General features: G+C 45.1%; 1 protein-coding gene across 10 annotated transcripts in view; it reads right to left on the bottom strand.

Annotated features, from left to right (window-relative positions):
- The window catches only part of Slc41a2 (solute carrier family 41 member 2), a 107,467-nt gene that overhangs the window by 31,145 nt on the left and 57,224 nt on the right, over positions 1 to 19,098 (bottom strand). For 9 of the 10 annotated variants that reach the window (XM_063263757.1, NM_001401081.1, NM_001401082.1 and 6 more), the window contains 2 exons: positions 18,646 to 18,793; positions 16,564 to 16,643 (listed from right to left, as the gene is read on the bottom strand). In XM_063263757.1, coding sequence (XP_063119827.1) covers positions 16,564 to 16,643; positions 18,646 to 18,793 — 228 coding nt within the window. The remainder of the gene's footprint in view (positions 1 to 16,563; positions 16,644 to 18,645; positions 18,794 to 19,098) is intronic. The other variant, NM_001108742.2, reaches the window with a different exon arrangement.

Genomic DNA, 19,098 nt, shown 5'->3' with positions numbered 1-19,098 from the left:
TCTCTGTGTCTGGCTTGTTTCAGTCAACATAACCACATTTCATCCATGTTGACACAGTGGCCAGACTTCATTCTCTTTTATCCCTGAACAGTATCCCTCTGTTTGTTTGGAACACATTTCCTTTATCCATTCATCTGGTGACATATTAAATTGCTTCCATCCCATAGCCATTGCGAACAGTGCTTCAGTAAACAGGGAAGTGTAAATGCCTCTGACATATCAATTTTATTTCCTTGGCTATGTCCCCAGCAGTGGGATTGTTGAACTGTGTAGTCATATTGATTCTTTTCCTTAGTGACTACATAGCAGGATGCAAGGGTTCCTTTCTTCCCACTGCTTCACCAGTATTTTCCTTTTGTCTTCTGAAGCACAGACACTCTTACCAGAAAGACAGCCAACCTGGAACACTGTGGTTTTGATTTGTGTATCCCGGACTGGGGCTGAGGGCCATCTGTGCATCTTTAGAGAGCGGTCTATTTAGTTCCAGTGCTGGACTGATAACACGGATTCACCAGGATTCCGCCTGAGCTGGACGGACAGTCCCATGTTGTTTAATGACGGAGGCACGCTCTGTTGAACTCACTGGTGTATTTCTTCTTACATGACAGACTAGACAGCTGCCCAGACGAAGCCTGCTGTACAAACTAATACCGTCATCATATAGGAAGTCATTGCCCAAAATGTCACTCTGCTGTACATGGCTTCCAGAGAGGGAGAGTTTTGGATACAAATGGTAAAAACCATTCAAGAGGATGTCGGAACCAGGCGCCAAGAACCAGCAGCTTTGACAAGTCTCTGCTGTAGACTGTCACTACGGTGGTGTGAATGAGAATGGCCCGCAGGGGATCAGTGTTTAAATGTTTGGTTCCCGGCTGGTGGAACTGTTCGGGAAGGATTAGGAGGCGTGGCCTCTGGTTGGGGGAGGTGTGTCACTGGGGATGGACTTGGAGTTTTCAAAAGCCCAGGCCATTCCATGCCGTGATGGAGAGCGTCTCTGTGTTTCTGGCATGCACGCTGCCTCCTAGTTCTCATGCCAACCTCTAAGCTCTCAGCCGTTGCTCCATCACCACGCCTGACTGTCTACCCCATGCTCCCTGAAAGAGACTCGCCCTCTGAAACTGTAAGTCCCCAGGTAAGTGTTTTCTTTTATGAGCTGCCTTGGTCATGGTGCTTTACACTCAAGTATAGAAGTAACTAAGACATGCATCTCCTATGAATCCCAGTGCTCCAGACCAGAGACTTCCAGACTGGTCAGAATCCTGACCAGAGAGACCCCACACCAGTGAGACTCACCCCACCCCAGTGAGACTGCCTCACTAACAGGGTCCTGGGGCTGCTCCTGGAAGATGGGGTCTTTCCTGCACAGCTTAGGAGATGGCTTAAAGGAACTGAGGCAGGACAGAGGTGGTGTCAGAAGCTTCTGAGGCTGGGCAGCGGGCTGGGCACACATGCAGTTACATTCAGAACGACAGCTTTGGAGCTAGTCATGGTGGGGCACACCTTTGACCTAAGAACTCAGGAGACAGAGGCAGGAGGCTCCCTGTGAATTCCAGGCCAGCCAGGGTTAGGAATAGGAAGACACTGTCTCAAAGAATAAAAATAAATACAAGTTCAGTGACTGCCTATCTGTCATCTGGTGAAATGTTGGTGTTTGGATATGTCCTAATGAAGTTAGCTCACTATGGGAGTGAGAACTGAATTACTGTAATCCCAGGAAAGATGTGATAGAAAACAGTCACAAGCAAGCATGGACTTACCATTGCCCAACAGAGAAGATCATGAGCTGCTGTCAGTGAGCTGAAGCTATAACGACTCTGTTATATTTTTAAAGGCAAAACCGAAATGCAGCCACACGATTTCATTGTCACGTGTCTTCAGCAACAAATGTCACTGAGAGCAAATGCTGGGTGTGGCAGTGCGCGCCTGTAATTCCAGCACTGGGGGCTAAGCGGGAGAATGAGGAGTTCAGCTACATAACAAGGTCCTGTCTCAGACTCAAACAATAGACAGGATGATTTCGAACGGAGCTCGGAGCTGGAGAGGAGGCTCTGTGGTTACAGGTTGTACTGTCCTTGCAGGGGACCTAAGTTCAGTTCCCAGTACTATGTCACACTCCAAGAGATCTGACACCTCTGGTTTCTGTGGGCATCTACACTTACATGCAAAAACTACCCCCATACATATATAAATAACACATTTTTTAAAAGATAATAAAGACAATCACTTAGAACTAGAGGGACAGTTCAGCTCACAAAACCTGACAACCCCAAGTTTGATCCCCAGACCCCACTGTGAAAAGGCAAGAACCAACTCCAGAGGCTGTCCTCAGTCCTCCTCCTCCCCAACTAACAACAACCACACTACCCAGAGGCTGTCCCCAGTGCGTGTGTGTGTGTGTGTGTGTGTGTGTGTGTGTGCGCGCACACACACATACACCACACACACCACCACCACCACCACCAATACTACCCAGAGGCTGTCTTCAGACCCCTCCTCCCTCACAACAATAATACTAACCAGAGTCTGTCTGAGCCCCCACCACACACACACACACACACACACACACACACACACACAAACACACACACACACCAACACTACCCAGAGGCTGTCTAACCTCCTCCCACACCACACACAATCACCACACTAAGCAGAGGCCGTCTTCAGCCCCACCCCACTCACATACACCACCAACACTAAATGCTGGGGATGGCTCTGTGTACTGTGAATCAGGTGCTGATTTCTGTGCCCAGAGATCTGGCTGCAGTTGAGATGTTGGCATTGTCAAGCATCTCCTGTCTCACTGTTACAGGGTCTCTGCTGGGAACCAGGAGAGAGAAATCACTGGAGAGAGTTCTCATGAGCGACAGTCACTAAGGGAGGAGGGCTGGAGGAGGAGCAGGCAGGGCAAGACTAAGATGGCAGCTAACAGGATTCATGGCTGGGTGGCAGCACAGTCAGATTACGATAGATGAGGACTCTGCCGCTATAATGCAAGGAGTTCACTAAACATACCAGGTCTCTGTCACTATTCGGGAACAAAGGGGCGTGGAAAACCTGCTACTTCTGCAACTAAACTTAAGATAAGGTAACTGGAGAGAACTAACTCCTAAGACTGTCTTCTGGCTTAGACACACACACACACACACACACACACGCACGCACACACACACTCACTCACACAGACACACACACATACACACACTCACTCACACAGACACACACACATACACACACTCACTCACACAGACACACACACTTACACAGACACGCACTCACACAGACACACATACACACACACATACACAGACACACTCACACAGACACACACACACAGACACACTCACACAGACACACTCACACAGACACACACACATACACCCACACATACACACACACACAGACACACAGAGACACACACAGACACACACAGACACACACAGACACACACAGACACACACACAAAGAACAATACTGAACTTAAAAATTAATTAATTAATTCAGTTTATCATAAAAAATATTTTAAAAAACTACATCCTACAATGTTCTGGGCACTCTTCTAGTGAAAACAAATTTCTTTAAAATTATGTTTGAAAATCACACGGTCGGGCAGCGTCACTGAGGCACATCAATGCAGAGGTCTGTCCCCTGAAGATCCCAGCACCAGCACAAGGCCCAGAATCCTGCCCCAGTCACACAGAAAGAACTCCTGCAGCGGCAGGCACCTCTCAGACACCTCCTTTTCTAGTGTGAATGTACAACAATCCTTGTAAGGATGTTGACGTAATTGTCATTCATTCATTCATTCATTCATTCATTCATTCATTCATTCATTCATGTGTGTTCATTGCCAGCATCAGCAACAACAAGCAATGTGCACGAGGAGTCTGTCCTGCCTCACTGTTTCCTACTGTAAGCCCTTCCTTCGCTTAGCATGATGTCAAATTCATCAGTCAGTCAGAAGCTTCCACGGTACTATTCTGCCTTTCAATTTATTCAGAGTCATCTGAGAGGAAGGAACCTCAATTAAGAAAATGCCTCCATAAAATTGGGGTGCGGGCTTGCCGTAGAGCATTCTCTTAATCAATAGGGGACGGCCCCGCCCATTAAGGGTGATGCCACTGGTGGTCCTGGGTTCCGTAAGAAAGCAGGCTGAGCAAGCCAGGGGGAGCAAGCCAGTAAGCAGCACCCTCTGTGGGCCCTGCATGAGCTCCTGCCTCCAGGTTCCTGCCCTGCTGAGTTCCTGCCTCGATCTCTTTCAGTAACAGACTGTCACCTGGAAATATACACTGGAACAAACCATTCCCTCCCCAACTTCCTTGGTATTATGGTGTTTCAACACAGCAATAAAACCTGAACTAAGACAGGCACATCGTACTGTGCACTCCTGGCTGACCTGGAAGTGCTTCCACTAGGCTGGCCTCAGACTCACAGAGATCCACCTGCATCTGCCTTCTGAGTACTAGGATTAACAGTGTGCACCACCATGACCAGTATCCATACCAACTTAAAATGACTTCTGCTTCCTTGTTGAATTTCGTGTGTGTGTGTGTGTGTGTGTGTGTGTGTGTGTGTGTGTGTGTGTGTGTGTGTGTGTGTACTGGCGCCATAACACACATGTGTAGGAGCCCCAGGTGTTCGTGTGTGATAAAGGTCTCTTCCTCACCATCATCTTGCCGCTGTGTACTCTAGGCTAGGTGGCTGCAAGCTTCCAGGAAGTCTCGTCTCCACACTGTAGGTGAGCTTACGGTGCTCAGCTTTCATGTGGGTTTGGGACAAATTAAATTCAGGTCTTCAATGTGACACCCACTAAGCCATTGCCTCAGCCCCTGCTTAATGACTTTTCTATTGGATGCTTATGACAACGTAGTTTTTAAATCTGGAGTTTTCTAATCAGAGCTCACCTCTGAAAGTTAATAATGAGACCAGAGAACCCCACAGCTAGCATGAACTGTCCATCTGCTGACAGTACAACACAAGGCCAGCGACTCATTCTGCTGATAGTGAATCAATGCATCCCAGCGACCAAAAGAAACGAGAGCATTTGTCCTAAGAACTGAAGCACTGTCACAGAGATTCTGGGGACACAGAGAGGAAGATGGGACCTTGGAACCATCCATGGACATCCATGGCTCACAGCCTTTCAAAATGCAGAAGAATCCAACAGTAAGAAAGCAAGATATCGCAGATAACATTTTTCACCGCCAGCCACAGGAATGCAGGGACCTCCGTGTGTTTCTTGTCTTCTTCACTCTAGGGAATCTCCGGGAGCAACGCTCCATCTGGTGTCTCACCAGACATGGGATGCCTCAGTGCACATACAGGCAGCATGTGCGTAAGGCTTGAGCTGACCTACCATAGCTGCCATTTTGCAGAGACTAAGCTATTAATGATCCCTTGTGGCTCTCACGGAAGGCGCAGATGCCTTGGTAGAACCCTACAGAAGCAGCATTTGTCACTTCCGTGCTACCATATGCTAGGGGCTAACATGGGATAAGTCATCCCAAAGGCTTCCTCAGTCAACTTCACAAACACCCTAGGGCTTCCTCCAGACTAAGTGAATTCCATGTAAAGAAAACAGTAACCAGTGAGCGACTAGTGAGCGACAGACTTTCATGGTCTTGTCAGGATCGCTGACAAGTAATTTTTAATTACTGCAAAATTATTACCATAAAACAGCTTCTTTGATGTCAGCATGCTTTCTTGGTACTGTTTTATACACTGTCGCATTTAAGAACTTGTTATTAATAAAGCTTTTGAATTATTTAAATTCTACAGACACTAACTGCGTGATTAAAGGTAGCAGGAGGCATCTAAAGATAGTCTCGTATAAATTAAAAACATCAGAAGAGACAACCTGTCAATATTAGCAAGACTCCCCAGTATCCACAGGACCTAATTTTAGGTCTATTATGCTGGAATAAGCTCATTAATCGTGTAAATACCTGATGCTAAGAAGAAATTAGCAGCAGGTTCATCTAGGGACTTCTTTAAGCCCTGTTTCCAGTAAATGTCTCACACTCCCGTCATAGATCATAGCGCAGATTCTATCAAGAATTCTCTTTGTACGTTCTCAATGGAACCTAACACAAAAGTGCGTTTCCTTAAAAACTGTATTTACAAGTGATGCGGCCCCTTCCGTGGGTGCATTTCAAACACCTCCACTTGCCTTTGAAGATCATCCTCCAGGCACAGCTCCCCGCCAGAGTTCAGTAATTACAGTAATTACTCTTCAGGTTTAAAATATGCACGGGGATGGAGAGACATGGCCTCCATTCGCCGGTTTCTCAGGTGCGGGCGGAGGACTTTTCACCTAGGTATGGGCAGGCACACTTAATCCCCGACCTCCACACACTGTCTTTATTATTGATGATAATGTGCATAAACTGGCTCATGTCTGACCTCTCTGCATTTTCCACCCTAGCTCATTCATTTCTTTTTTTTTTTTCTTTTCCTTTCTTTTCTTTTTTTTTGGAGCTAGGGACTGAACCCAGGGCCTTGCGCTTGCTAGGCAAGCGCTCTACCACTGAGCTAAATCCCCAACCAGCTCATTCATTTCTAATGAGGGAAAAAACACTGTATTCCTTTCATGTAGAGTGTGTGTGTGTGTGTGTGTGTGTGTGTGTGTGTGTGTAACATTCTTTAGTGTATAAAGTATATTCTCTGTACATATTTGCAATATAATCATGTGATACGTATGTATATGTGTAACTTTGCAGTATTATATAATGGATTTAAATAGATATACAGGGAATCTGCAATGTTAATATTACTGTAGCCATCTTTGGAGGAAATTATTTTAAATAGCTCCTTCAGAAAGTGGTAGTGGGGAAAAAACCAACTTAAAAATGACTGCCCTAAGGGTTGGGGATTTGGCTCAGTGGTAGAGCACTTGCCTAGCAAGCGCAAGGCCCTGGGTTCGGTCCCCAGCTCTGAAAAAAAGAAAAGAAAAAAAAAATGACTGCCTTAGATTAGAACTCCCCACCTGGGATGTGGACATGAGTTATGGGCACGTTGGGACAACCCTCTAAATTCTTAGAGGGCCACAATGCCTCCTTCAACCTCATCCAAACATTATGGCTTTCTTCTTCATGCACCGTGACATGGATGGAGGATAAGAAGTACTGTGCTAGGGAACTAAACCTGTCTACTTGACTTGGGACAAGGGAGGCTACAGCACTAAGCCCCTCCATCTTAACCCCTCCTCCCACCCTTCCTCCTGTTTCTACCACTCCTCGAGATGCTTTCTCTTATGCTGAAGGGAAGGCGTGGCCTGCCTTTCCAAGGCCTTCAGCACTCTCACATTTAATAAGTAAAACACACTTAGAGGGAGGCAGAGGCAGGAGGAGCTCTGTGAAATCGAGGCCAGCCTGGTCTACAGAGTGAGTTCCAGGTCAGTCAGGGCTACACAGAGAAGCCCTGTCTCCCCGTCCCAGCCCCCAAATCTACAGAATAGACTTTTCCTCATGGCTGTCTGAAAGCAAAATGGGTGACCAGCAGCTCTACTGGAGTCACCCATGGCCGTTCAACCAGGGTTCTCGCTCTGACCACCAGGTCTGACGGTCTGATCTGGACACATGGGCTGAACACATGCCGTCAAAGGCTTCGTTAAGTTGCACTAAGCGACTGTGAATGAGTTATTCAACAGTGTCTACCCAGGGAAACTGGTCATGCTGTCTTTGTACATGAAGAACAGAAGCAGTGAAGACCTTTAAATAAAAAAGCCCATGCTTAAGCGAATGTAGACTATGAAGCATCTCGCCTGGGCCTGCTGTGTTCACAAGGAGAGTCCCTCTCCTCTGCAGTGCCCTGTGGTCCCCCCTCCCACCCCTCCTCCCCATCACAGGAGGTCCTCCCTCCCACCCCTTCTCCCCTCCCACCCCTCCTCCCCATCACAGGAGGTCCTCCCTCCCACCCCTCCTCCCCATCACAGGAGGAGGTCCTCCCTCCCACCCCTTCTCCCCTCCCACAGGTGCCTTAGTCTTCCATTCTTCTGCATCTTTGTGTTTTCCTCAAATTGTGTATTCCTAAACAACGCGGCACTTAGTTTCCATGCTTGTAGGATTTATACAAAGGGCGTCACACAGTATACAGCATTCCCAGGATTCACCACGCTCTCGTTCACTCTCACTATCAATAATACTCCATCCACCAAGAGACTACACCTTCACTTACTTAACCCGCTACTAACCAAACTTTACTCCTACACTGCCAAATAAATGGTGCTCTCTTTCTGCTGAGGATGGACACCCGGGCCAACTCTTCCTTCCTTCTTGATATTTGTTTGTTTACTTCTGTGGGGTGGAGGTCAGGAGACAGCTTGCAGGAGTCCTTTCTCTCCGTCCACTATGTGGGTTCTAGCCACTGACCTCAGGTTGTCGCCCCTGGTGACAAACCCAAACTCCTTTCTCCACTAAGCCCGTACCACAGGCCTCAACTTCCTTCTGCCTGCAAATAATTCTCTTCTGGTGTTTAATTCACACTTAATATCTGAAGATGCCTCGCCTAAATATTGCTATCTACAGAGTTTTGGAGGCTGAACACGCAGAAGGGATGAGAGAACAATATTAAGTCAGTTTCTCTAGTTATCGCCAGGAGAGGTGATTAAGGGAAGAATTAATGTTGCTAACACTGCTAAAAGTTTTATATAAACAGAAACAGCGGCTTTTTCCATTTTTTCTTTTTTCTATTTTTTTTTTCCAGAGCTGGGGACCGAACCAGGGCCTTGTGCTTGCTAGGCAAGCGCTCTACCACTGAGCTAAATCCCCAACCCTGGCTTTTTCCATTTTTGCCTCCTTACGTGTTCCTTAACAGTTCCCCTAAAAATCTGTGCATTTGTTTTATGCTCTAAGTTGTGTTATTTAACGTGATAATTCCCTCTGATTCACTGACATGTAGTTTGCAGCAAAATGAAATTTACTCCTTAACTCATACACTTATTCATACAGCGACTGCCAAACCCTAACACTGCGGGCATTATTCAGAATCACAGAAAACAGAAGTTATCATTCAAAATAAAGACCCACTGCGGGACAGCTGCTCAGGGTGAAGCAGGGAGGCCTAGAGTAGGGAGACAACGGCTCTGCAGACACCGGCCTGGGGATGGGTGCCGCTGTGCCGGAGAGTGAGAGTAAGCACAGCAGTGTGATGTAAAGGGGACGCTCCTGGCACAAGCCACTCAACAAGGGGAGTCCTTCATGTGTGGGGAGGAGGTGAGACTGGGTCCAGAGAGTTAGGCTACATAACTGATGCTCTACTCCACAGGAAGAGAAAGGGAAGTCATCTTCAAGCAAGGGCACAATCTGGTTTGCTAGAAATAAGTTGATTTTATTATTATTATTATTTACTGTTTGCATGTATCAGGTGCCCATTAAAGTCAGAGGACAACCTGCAGGAGCCAGTTCTCTCCTTCCACCATGTGAATCCTGGGGGATGCAACTCAGTCCTGGTGGCAAGGGCCTTCACCACACTGAGCCATCTCGCCAACCCAGAAGATAATTTTTACAACAGATGACTAGCAGGATAACTGAATGGGAGAAGGGCCAGAGAATTAGTGGGGATCTACTCTGGAAAAATAATGACCAAATATAAGAATAAAAAAAGTCAAGTATGCTTCCCCTACAGCCGTCCTTCCTTACCCCATCCTTCTGTCTTACCTGACAGAGGGAGAGCAGGTGGGCGATCCTCACTCTCCTTCCTGTCCTCCAGGTCCAACCTCCAGTCTCATCCCTGGCCCTGAAGCAGAGGCCCTGCCCGTCTTCCCTCTCTTCCTCTATTCCCCGTGGACTCCACAGGTCTTTACGGCAGACCCAGTTTTCTTCACTCCTATGAACCCTCAGTCCATCGCTATACCTTCAGTCAGCTCCTCAAAACTGAGAAACAGCGCTTGCCTAGGAAGCGCAAGGCCCTGGGTTCGGTCCCCAGCTCCGAAAAAAAGAACCAAAAAAAAAACCAAAAAACAAAACAAAACAAAAAAAAAAAAAACCAAAAAAACCAAAAAACAAAACAAAACAAAAAAACTGAGAAACAAATTCTACCAAGTCCCCAGTAGCCACATCTGACAGGGACTCAGAAGCACCCCTACCAAGAAACCCACAGCCACCACTGGGTCCTAAGATCCAAAAAGGACAACAGAAATCAATGAACCAAAAACCCATCCCTAAAAACCAAGATATCAACACCAAGAATTACAAGCATACAGCTGAAGCACAATGTAAGGACTTCAAAACAGCTATTAGGAATATGCTCACGGACCTGAAAGAGGACAGGAATAAGTCCATTAGTGAAGTCTCCTTATAATAATCAAAATACCAAATGTACAGAACAAAGAAAGAATACTCAAAGCTGTGAGGGAAAAAGACCAAGTTACATAAAGGTAGACCTGTCAGAATGAAACCTGAGTTTTCAATGGAGACCAATAGCCAGAAAGGCCTGGAGAGATGTCCGGCAGACTCTGCGAGACCACAGATGCCAGCCCAGAGCACTATACCCAGCACAACTTTCAATCACCATAGATGGAAAAACATTCCATAATAAAACCAAATTTAAATAATATCTACCTAAAAATCAAGTTCTACAGAAGGCACTAGAGGGAAAAGTTCAACCTAAAGAGGTTAACCACACCCAACAAAACACAGAAACAAATGATCTTAGACCGACAAGCCAAGCTGGGGGAGGGGTAGACATAATACAACAACAAAATAACAGGCATCAACAATACTGCTCAATGATAACTCTAAAAATCATATGGTTTTAGTTCAGAATTCTATCAGATGTTCAAAGAGGAATTAATGCCAATACTCCTCAAATTATTCTATAAAATAGAAACAATGAGCATTGCACAATTTTTTTAATGAGGCCAAGGTATACTAATTCACATAAAACCCAATAAAGAGGACCAATTACCCTTATGAGCATAGATGAAAAACTTTTTAATAAAAATATTTGCAAACCAAATACAAGAACATATTAAAAAAAGACCATTCATCATGATCAAGTATGCTTCATCTCAGAGATGCAGGGATGATTCGATGTATATAAATTGATAAATTAATTACTGTATAAGCAGACTGAAACACAAAAACTGCATGATCATCTCATTAGATGTACAAAAAGCCCTTAGCAAAATCAAACACCCTTTCATAATAAAAGTCTTGAGGAGATGAGGGATATAATGGGCATACCTCAACATAATAGATACAATTTACAGCAATCTGATAGCCAACATCAACCTAAATAGAGAGAAACTTGAAGCAATTCCAGTAAAATCAGGAAAAAGACAAGGTTGCCCACTCTCTCCATACCTATTCAGCACAGTACTCGAAGTCTTAGCTAGAGCAGTGAGAAAACGGAAGGCAATCAAGAGAATGCAAACCAGAAAGAAGTATGTTTATTTGCAGATGATATGACAGTATACATAAGTGACCCTAAAAATTCACTGAGAAACTCTTCCAGCTGATAAATACTTCCAGCAAACAAGCAGGATACAAAATTAGCCCCCCAAACTCAGTCAGCTTCCTAGACGCAAAATACAAAAGGACTGAGAGAGAAACCAGGGAAACAACACCCTTAGAAATAGCTGCAAAGAATAGAAAATATGTTGGGGGAACCCTAACCAAGCTGTGAAAGACGTGTATGATACAAATGTTAAGATATTAAAGAAAGAGATTAAAGAGTCATCAGAAGATGGAAAGATCCCAATGCTGACGGATCCGAAGGATTAACATCGTAAAAGTGTCTACCTGACCAAGAGCAACATAGATTCCAATGTGACTCTCCACAGACCGTGAAAGGAAAATTTTCAGACACACACCGACAGGATGGCTAAACCAACCCTAAATAGTAGACGACTGCTGGCAGTGTCACCATCCCCGACCTTGAACTCTTCTACAGAGCTATGGTTGTAATGAAAGCATGGCACTGGTATAAAGACAGGCACATTGGTCAGTGGAAGCAAGCTGGAGACCCAGACATAAACTTCTGTGTCCACAGAAATCCTGTTTTTTATAAAGAAGCCAGAAGTACACACTGGCAAAAAAAAAAAAAAAAAAAAAAAAAAAAAAAAAGACAGCATCAACAAATGGCACTGGCCAATCTGGACGGCTGCATGTGAAAGAACTCAAAGAAATCCACACTTACTGCCCTGCACGATACTCAACTCCAGATGGACCAAAACTCAACATAAGGCCAAATACACTGAATATGGTCAAGAGAACTCGGGGATAGTCTTGAACACACCAGCATGGGAAGAGACTTTCTGAGCAGGGCACCGATAGCACAGGCACTAAGAACAATGAAAAATGGGACCTCAGGAAACTGAAAAGCTTCTGTACAACAAAGTCACCATCATTCAGACATGGCTACGGAGTGGGAAAAAGATTTTTACCACTATACATTCAATAGAGGGAAAATATCTAGAATATATAAAGAACTCAAAAAAAAAAAAACAGACTTCGAGAAACAGCACATTTAAAATGGGATACAGATAGTCTCAGATATACAGCGCACACACGCACACACACACACACACACACACAGAGAGAGAGAGAGAGAGAGAGAGAGAGAGAGAGAGAGAGCTGAACAGTGTTCTCAAATGGCTGAGAAGCACGTATAGAAACAATCAGCATTCTTAGCCATCGGGAATGTAAATAAAAATTACTTTGAGATCTCTTTTTACATCAGTCACAGTGATCAAGATCAATAAAACAAGTGACAGCTCATGCTGGTGGGAATGTAGAGTAAGGGGAACACTCATGCGTTGCTGGTGGGACTGCAAACCTGTACAGCCACCGTGGAAGTCAGCCTGCCGGTTCCTCAGGAAGCTGGAAACAGATCTATTCCAAGATCCAGCAATATCACTGAAGATACCATATGCACTGGTTACAGAACTTGGAGAGATCAGGTTGGTACTAACCCAGAAAGCTTTCTCCCTGGTGGCTAGTTTCATAATACTGGAAGATGCTGTGTGGGCTGCTTAATTGGGGGGAGTCATCAACAACCTTACCCGGCTGTGAACTTTGTAAACCTCAATAAAAACTAGCGTAAGCAAGATAGGCCTACAGGTGTGAAGATGGTGTTGGTGCTCTGGGGGAACCAACCACTCTCTGGCTGGATTTAATTCCACTAACACATGCCTGGTGTAAAACCTTAGCAAGAATCCATGCCTGAGGGCTGGGGATTTAGCTCAGTGGTAGAGCGCTTACCTTGGAAGCGCAAGGCCCTGGGTTCGGTCCCCAGCTCCGAAAAAAAAGAACCAAAAAAAAAAAAAAAAAAGAATCCATGCCTGAACTGAACCACTACTCTACTCTGCTAAACGGACCTGGTTCAGAGCTGCCCTCTCTCTAGAGACATGGTCAGTTGTTAATGAGAAACTCCCAACGAGTCAACGTACAGAGAGGAGAGGTCAGTGGAATACTCAGCCACAGATGGGCAGTACACATCACACCCTTCCCCAAAGCTTAGGAACCACTTTGGAAGAGTGGTCAGGAAGACTGCAAGACCAAAACAATGTTTTCTGCACATGACGGATTGCCACACTCACGAACTCGCAGTAGCCGTGGTTGCCTGCATAAGATCTACCCAGCTCAGTCCACATTCTTGCCTGGAGTGTGTATATTTGTGTGTGTGGCGGGGGAGTGTCATGGGCCTCTAACCCTAACCGACAAGTCATAGACAGTAAGTAACAGTGATGGGTTCTGGAGGATGGAAAGTCCGTTTTCTTTAAGGATGCTGTTCCTGGTAAACTACACTCCAGTGGATGCCTCAAACCTGGACACAAGTTAGAGATGATAGGTTGTTTAAAAAGAAGTTTGGAGAGTAGGAGTGTGGGCGGATCGGGGGGTAGTCAAAAGGAGGAGTGGGGCTGGAGATGATCAAAACTGGGTGATATTCTCAAAGAATTAATAAAATATTTAGAAAGAAAATAGACTGTGGGTTGAGGATAAATCTCAGTGACGAGTGCTTTCCTACAGCACGTGAGAGGCTGTCAGTCCTCTCCCAAGTCCCACTAATAAAATAAACAATATATAAGCCCAAGTTCAGTGGGCTTTGTCAACACATCTGGCAGACGTACCCAAAAGAGACTCACAGAATGGCTTACGAGATCCTGTAGTCAAGGACTCTGTAAACTTAATGTGTAGCTGATCACAGAACTCACTTCTCACACTGCACTTACAGAGCAAGTGTGACCAATGCATTGTAGAAAATGCTGTTAGTTCTGAGGCCTGCAAACATTTAATGATATTTTAGTCAGATCGGCACAGATAAGCTTTACTTTAAACACATGCATCTGTGTATCGAATAAATTAGATAAATTAGCAGTTCTATGCTTTGAGGGAAAAAAAAAACATGGGTTTGGGAATTAAGCTGCCTTTAAAGTGTGACTTACCATCATTCACTAGATATTTAATCTTGGACTAATTACTTAAATGAGTATTAAATTATGCATAATATGCTTAAAACACTTGTAGTCATTTGATGCTTATGTAGATGCATAATAAATATTAGATATGAGGAGAAGGGGAAAGAGAACAGCATGCCCCTTATATACTTCTCATTGCAGAGGACCGGGTTCCTCTTCCAGAACACACGGGGTGGCTCCAGGAGATTCCGAGCCTGCTTCTAGCCTCTGTGGGCACCAAGCAGGCACATGGTGCATGGACATACATGCAGGCAAATACTCACATTTGGAAGATGAATAAATCTAATGAGCTTGTTTTAAGAGCACTTCAGCTCTAAACGCTGTACCACTCTGAGAATACAACTTTCTACCACTGTTTCCAAGGACGGATTAGTGGAGTCCAGCTAAGAGGTTTACTGTTGACATAACAAGAAGGACTTAGCCATGTGATGGCACTCAATGATATTGAATAATATTGATTAATATTCACTGAAGAGAGGAGGAAGGGGTGAGAGAACGGCATGCCTGTTCCTGCAGTGAAAACTAGGACAGTCTTAGGATGGCACAAAACCTATCAAGTTTGCCGCCCCTAACTGGCAAGCGTGGTGCTAGTTTGGTGTACCTTACTAGCAATCGTTGGTGTAGTTTGGTGCCTCTTACTAGTTAGCAACTGTGTGACTAGCAACTGGGTGCATCTTATGGGTCACAGAGCCCAACAGTGTATCAAGGACTTCGGAAGACAGTAGAGTTCAGATTTGATATGGCACCCGGGGAAACCCATCAAGAAATTCATCTTCTGACTGACAGGACACAAGCAATGTTTATGGAAGACTAGCATCTTAGCAACAATGTGTGTTGAGCAGGCAGTAACTCAGGGTGGTTACTTCAATACTCAAAAGGATGTTCCCAGTACACGCCACTGTATACACAAATGAACAAGCAAGCCTTGTGAGGGGCAACGACCGGGACTGGTAATGTTCAAGTCAGGGAGAAGGACCAGGTAGAAGCTGACAGTTCCATGGCCTTAAGAATGGGTGACAACAGACAGCTGGGAGGGAGATCATAAGGAAACTTGCCCTCGACAGTCTATAGGTAGACAAAAATTACAATGTTCAGTAGAAATTTTAGATCAAATATGAGACTTCTGCAGAAAATGTCATTGTATAACTCTTTATGTGAATATAGAAAGTTAAATCTTTAGGAAAAAAACATTATATGGAAAAATGTATGGTATGCCAAGGTAGAAATACTTTTTAAATCATGTCAACTAGGCTTTACTGAAGTCCATCTTAATACCCACCACGTCCAAAAACAGCCGAGATGGACTGAATTATCTTGTTCAGCATATTTCATGGGAAATCCCTGAGACTATTCCACATGATTCTTTAATGTACATATTATAAGTATTTAATATAAGGATTATAATTTTCATTATAGGCGAGGAAAGTATGAGGCATAGTTCTCGGGCATCAGCAGAGCAGCGGGTCTTAGTGACTGGAATGAACTCGGGCAATGATCAAACCCGGCTGACTCTGCTTCTTCCAAGATAACCAACAGAAGCAAATGTGAGAACAGCAGGCAGGGTGAGGGAGCTGGAGAGGTGGCTCAGTGGTTAAGAGCATGCAGTACTCTTGCAGAGGACCTGAGCTTGGTTCCCATGGCCCATGTCAGACAGATAATTGACACGTACGTAACTCCAGCTACAGGGAAAGAAATCCCATGCCTATGGCCTCTGCTGGCAGCTGCACTCACATGCACACACCACATACATCCACTCATAATTAAAATGATTAAAAAAAATAAGCTAGGTGGATTAGCACACACCGAGCACTGAGGGGGGCGGGGGGGCAGAGGCTGGATCTCTGAGTTTGAAGCCAGCCTGGTCTACAGGACATCTAGGGAAGAAGAAAAACCCACCAGGTAAGCTGAAATACTGTATTTTGTCACATTAGCCTTAAAAAGTTAAGGTGTGGCTGTCAGACCAACATGTAACAAAAACTGAGAAACAGCTCTTTCCCAAAGTGTTCTATGCAGTGAGACCAGGGAAGGTAATTCCCACTCTGAGTTACACCTCGAGTTTGAAGGAACAAATGGAAGGCGCAGGAGGCCACGCCTGTGACTCTCTAAGAGTGAGGTCATCAAGAGACGGCACCTTCAAGTCTTACCGTTGATAACTGGCGTGTAAACAACAATCCCAACCAAGTTTGGGTCAGATACGGTTGTGTCCAGAATAAGGCCCCCGATGCTGAAAGGGAGAAAACCACAATCAGGGAAGAGAAGTGGCAAATGATCTCAGCGGGTCTCCACCTTGTACGCTTCAACGTTTGGGCAATGTCAAAATCAGGCAAAAAACAAAGGACTATTCAAAGTAGGAAGCAATGTTAACGGGAAAAGTCGGGAATCGAGCACGGCCATTGGGACGGGGGAGGTGTTCAGCAGGTGACGAACTGGCTACACAAGCACAGAGCCGGGAGCTAAGAGCCCAGCACCCACATAAAACTCCAGGGGTGAGAAGGGGGACCTGCAGTGTGGAGGGCACGGAAGGATCTCAGGGGCTCCCTAGCCAATCAGTGATCTCCAGGCTCAGGGAGAGCCCGTCTCAAACACTGAGTTAGAAGAAATGAAGATGAGGCACAACAGAAGAGAGTACTTGGTGTTGACCTCTGACCTCCACAGGTGCATTCCTGGGCACACAGGAGCATACGCACAGAAAATACACACTAAATAAATAAATAAGGAAAGCTGCAACCATCAGTTATGTGTGCGGGTATCGTAGTTTTTGTTTATTGTGTGGGTTTGTTTATTTCCTTCCTTTTTCCCCCCTTGGGGAAGAGGGTCTTATTATACAGCCTAATATGGCTTGGACTTACAGCAATCCTCCTGCCTCAGCCTCCCAAGTACTGGGATTATAGGTATGTGTTACAATTCCCAGATTATACATATGTTAATGACACTAAACTATCTAGAAGAATCTTCAGGGCACCCTTACCTATTTCTGGGGCTTAGAACAATGGGACTAATGAGCCCTTCATAGCCTTCTACACAGTGTTCTTTTGTTTTGTTTTGTTTGAGACAGGGTCTCACTATATAGCCTTGGCTGGCCTGGAGTTTGCTAGTAGACCAGGTTAGCCCGAACCTCCTAGAGATTCACCATCTCAGCCTTACAGAGGCTCACACTGTCATCCATGACTCTTCAACTCTAAAGCTAACTGCATTTTCATTTTTGAACTCACCAGGCATTAAAGGGCAGATTCTATTGTACTAAAACTAGACTGATCATTACCATTTAATCACAGAGAGCTGAGCTAGGGGGATCTGGCAAACACGAGGGTTGTTTTAATATAACGTGGTGGCAAGCCGTTCACTTTCAGTATGACAACGGAACTTGGAGGCTTGGTTACGATTCTGAAGGTTGTATTCACTGGTTACCTTCAGTCTGTGGTTTATTCACTGTAAGGCAATGCCATAGGAACCGGCTGCCCAAATATCCCAAAAAAAATGCATCTACTTACAAGCAAAATGAGCCGGATGCTGGCCCGGAATGGACTAGACAGTCAAAAGAGCGGAAGCTCTGACGCCATCAGACAGTAGCCCCACCCCATTCCCAGACCCTCTGTGCACTGTCGCTTCTGTGTCTAAGTAGCATGCCTACATGCTATTTCTTAATGCTAGTGCTGGACCTCTATCTAGTGACTTCCTCACGGCAGATGAGCATGCTCCTCACAGCTTCCACAAGTCCCTTCTCTCTGTATCCTGTCAATCATGGTGAAGCCTTCTTGATACACCAAACCCACAAGTAATCATTGATCGATTCAATTTCCATGGTTTGTTTTAAATTCTTAGAGATGCTGTTTCTTCTGCTCTCTGTCCCCTACACTCCGTGTATCTGGCCTTGAGAACAGAGGCCCAGCCATCACCCCCTCTCCTCTTCATGCTGGACTTTGGCCTTTGTATTACCCAAATCAAATCCTGCCTCAGACTCTTAGCTTACCACACCTAACAGGACATGCCTCTCTTTCCCAGACTGTGCTTCAATCAAGTGTGGACTGAACATGTTTCCACAGAAACAGGAGCACAACGGTGTCATTCTGGGAAGCTAATATTCCATTTTGCAACTGTATTAGGCATCATCTAACTGATGCTTTATTTCCAGTCCAAGAAGCTTGTTTAGTAAGTACGTACATAACGTAGACATGGTCGCTCTCCCCTCCCCATCCCGCATCCCCTCCCCCCACTCCAACACTCACCTGCTTATAACCATGGCTGTTATGACTGGCTCCCAGCCCGAGTGGAGCACTGTCCTGGTAGCTGGGTGCTTGGCAGCTATGATAATCCAGATGGGAGTCAGAGCCAAGAAAAAGGCACACACTAATGGAGAAATGTAATAATATGTCTCTAGAAGAAAGAAAGAGAAACATTTCAACCCCTCCTTTCCAACGGTAAATCTAAACAATCAAAAGAAACACTTTAGCGGATTTATTATCAAATACAGTAAGTGTCTTACCTCTTTTACATACTTAAAATTTAGATCTATAATGAAACTCAATGCAGGGTTCAGTGGTCCATTCCCTTAACCCAGCCCTCGGGAGGCTGGAGCTGGGAAACACAAGGCCAGCCTGCACTACAGCATACTCTAGGCTAGCCTGTGCTTTCACAGTAAGATGTTCTTTTAAAATATTAAATAATGGAACTGAAAGAAA

This window comes from Rattus norvegicus, chromosome 7 (genome assembly GCF_036323735.1).
Source record: "Rattus norvegicus strain BN/NHsdMcwi chromosome 7, GRCr8, whole genome shotgun sequence".
Taxonomy (NCBI): Eukaryota; Metazoa; Chordata; class Mammalia; order Rodentia; family Muridae; genus Rattus; species Rattus norvegicus.
The sequence above is the reverse complement of the archived record's forward strand: the minus strand, read 5'-3'. Positions and strand labels throughout refer to the sequence as shown.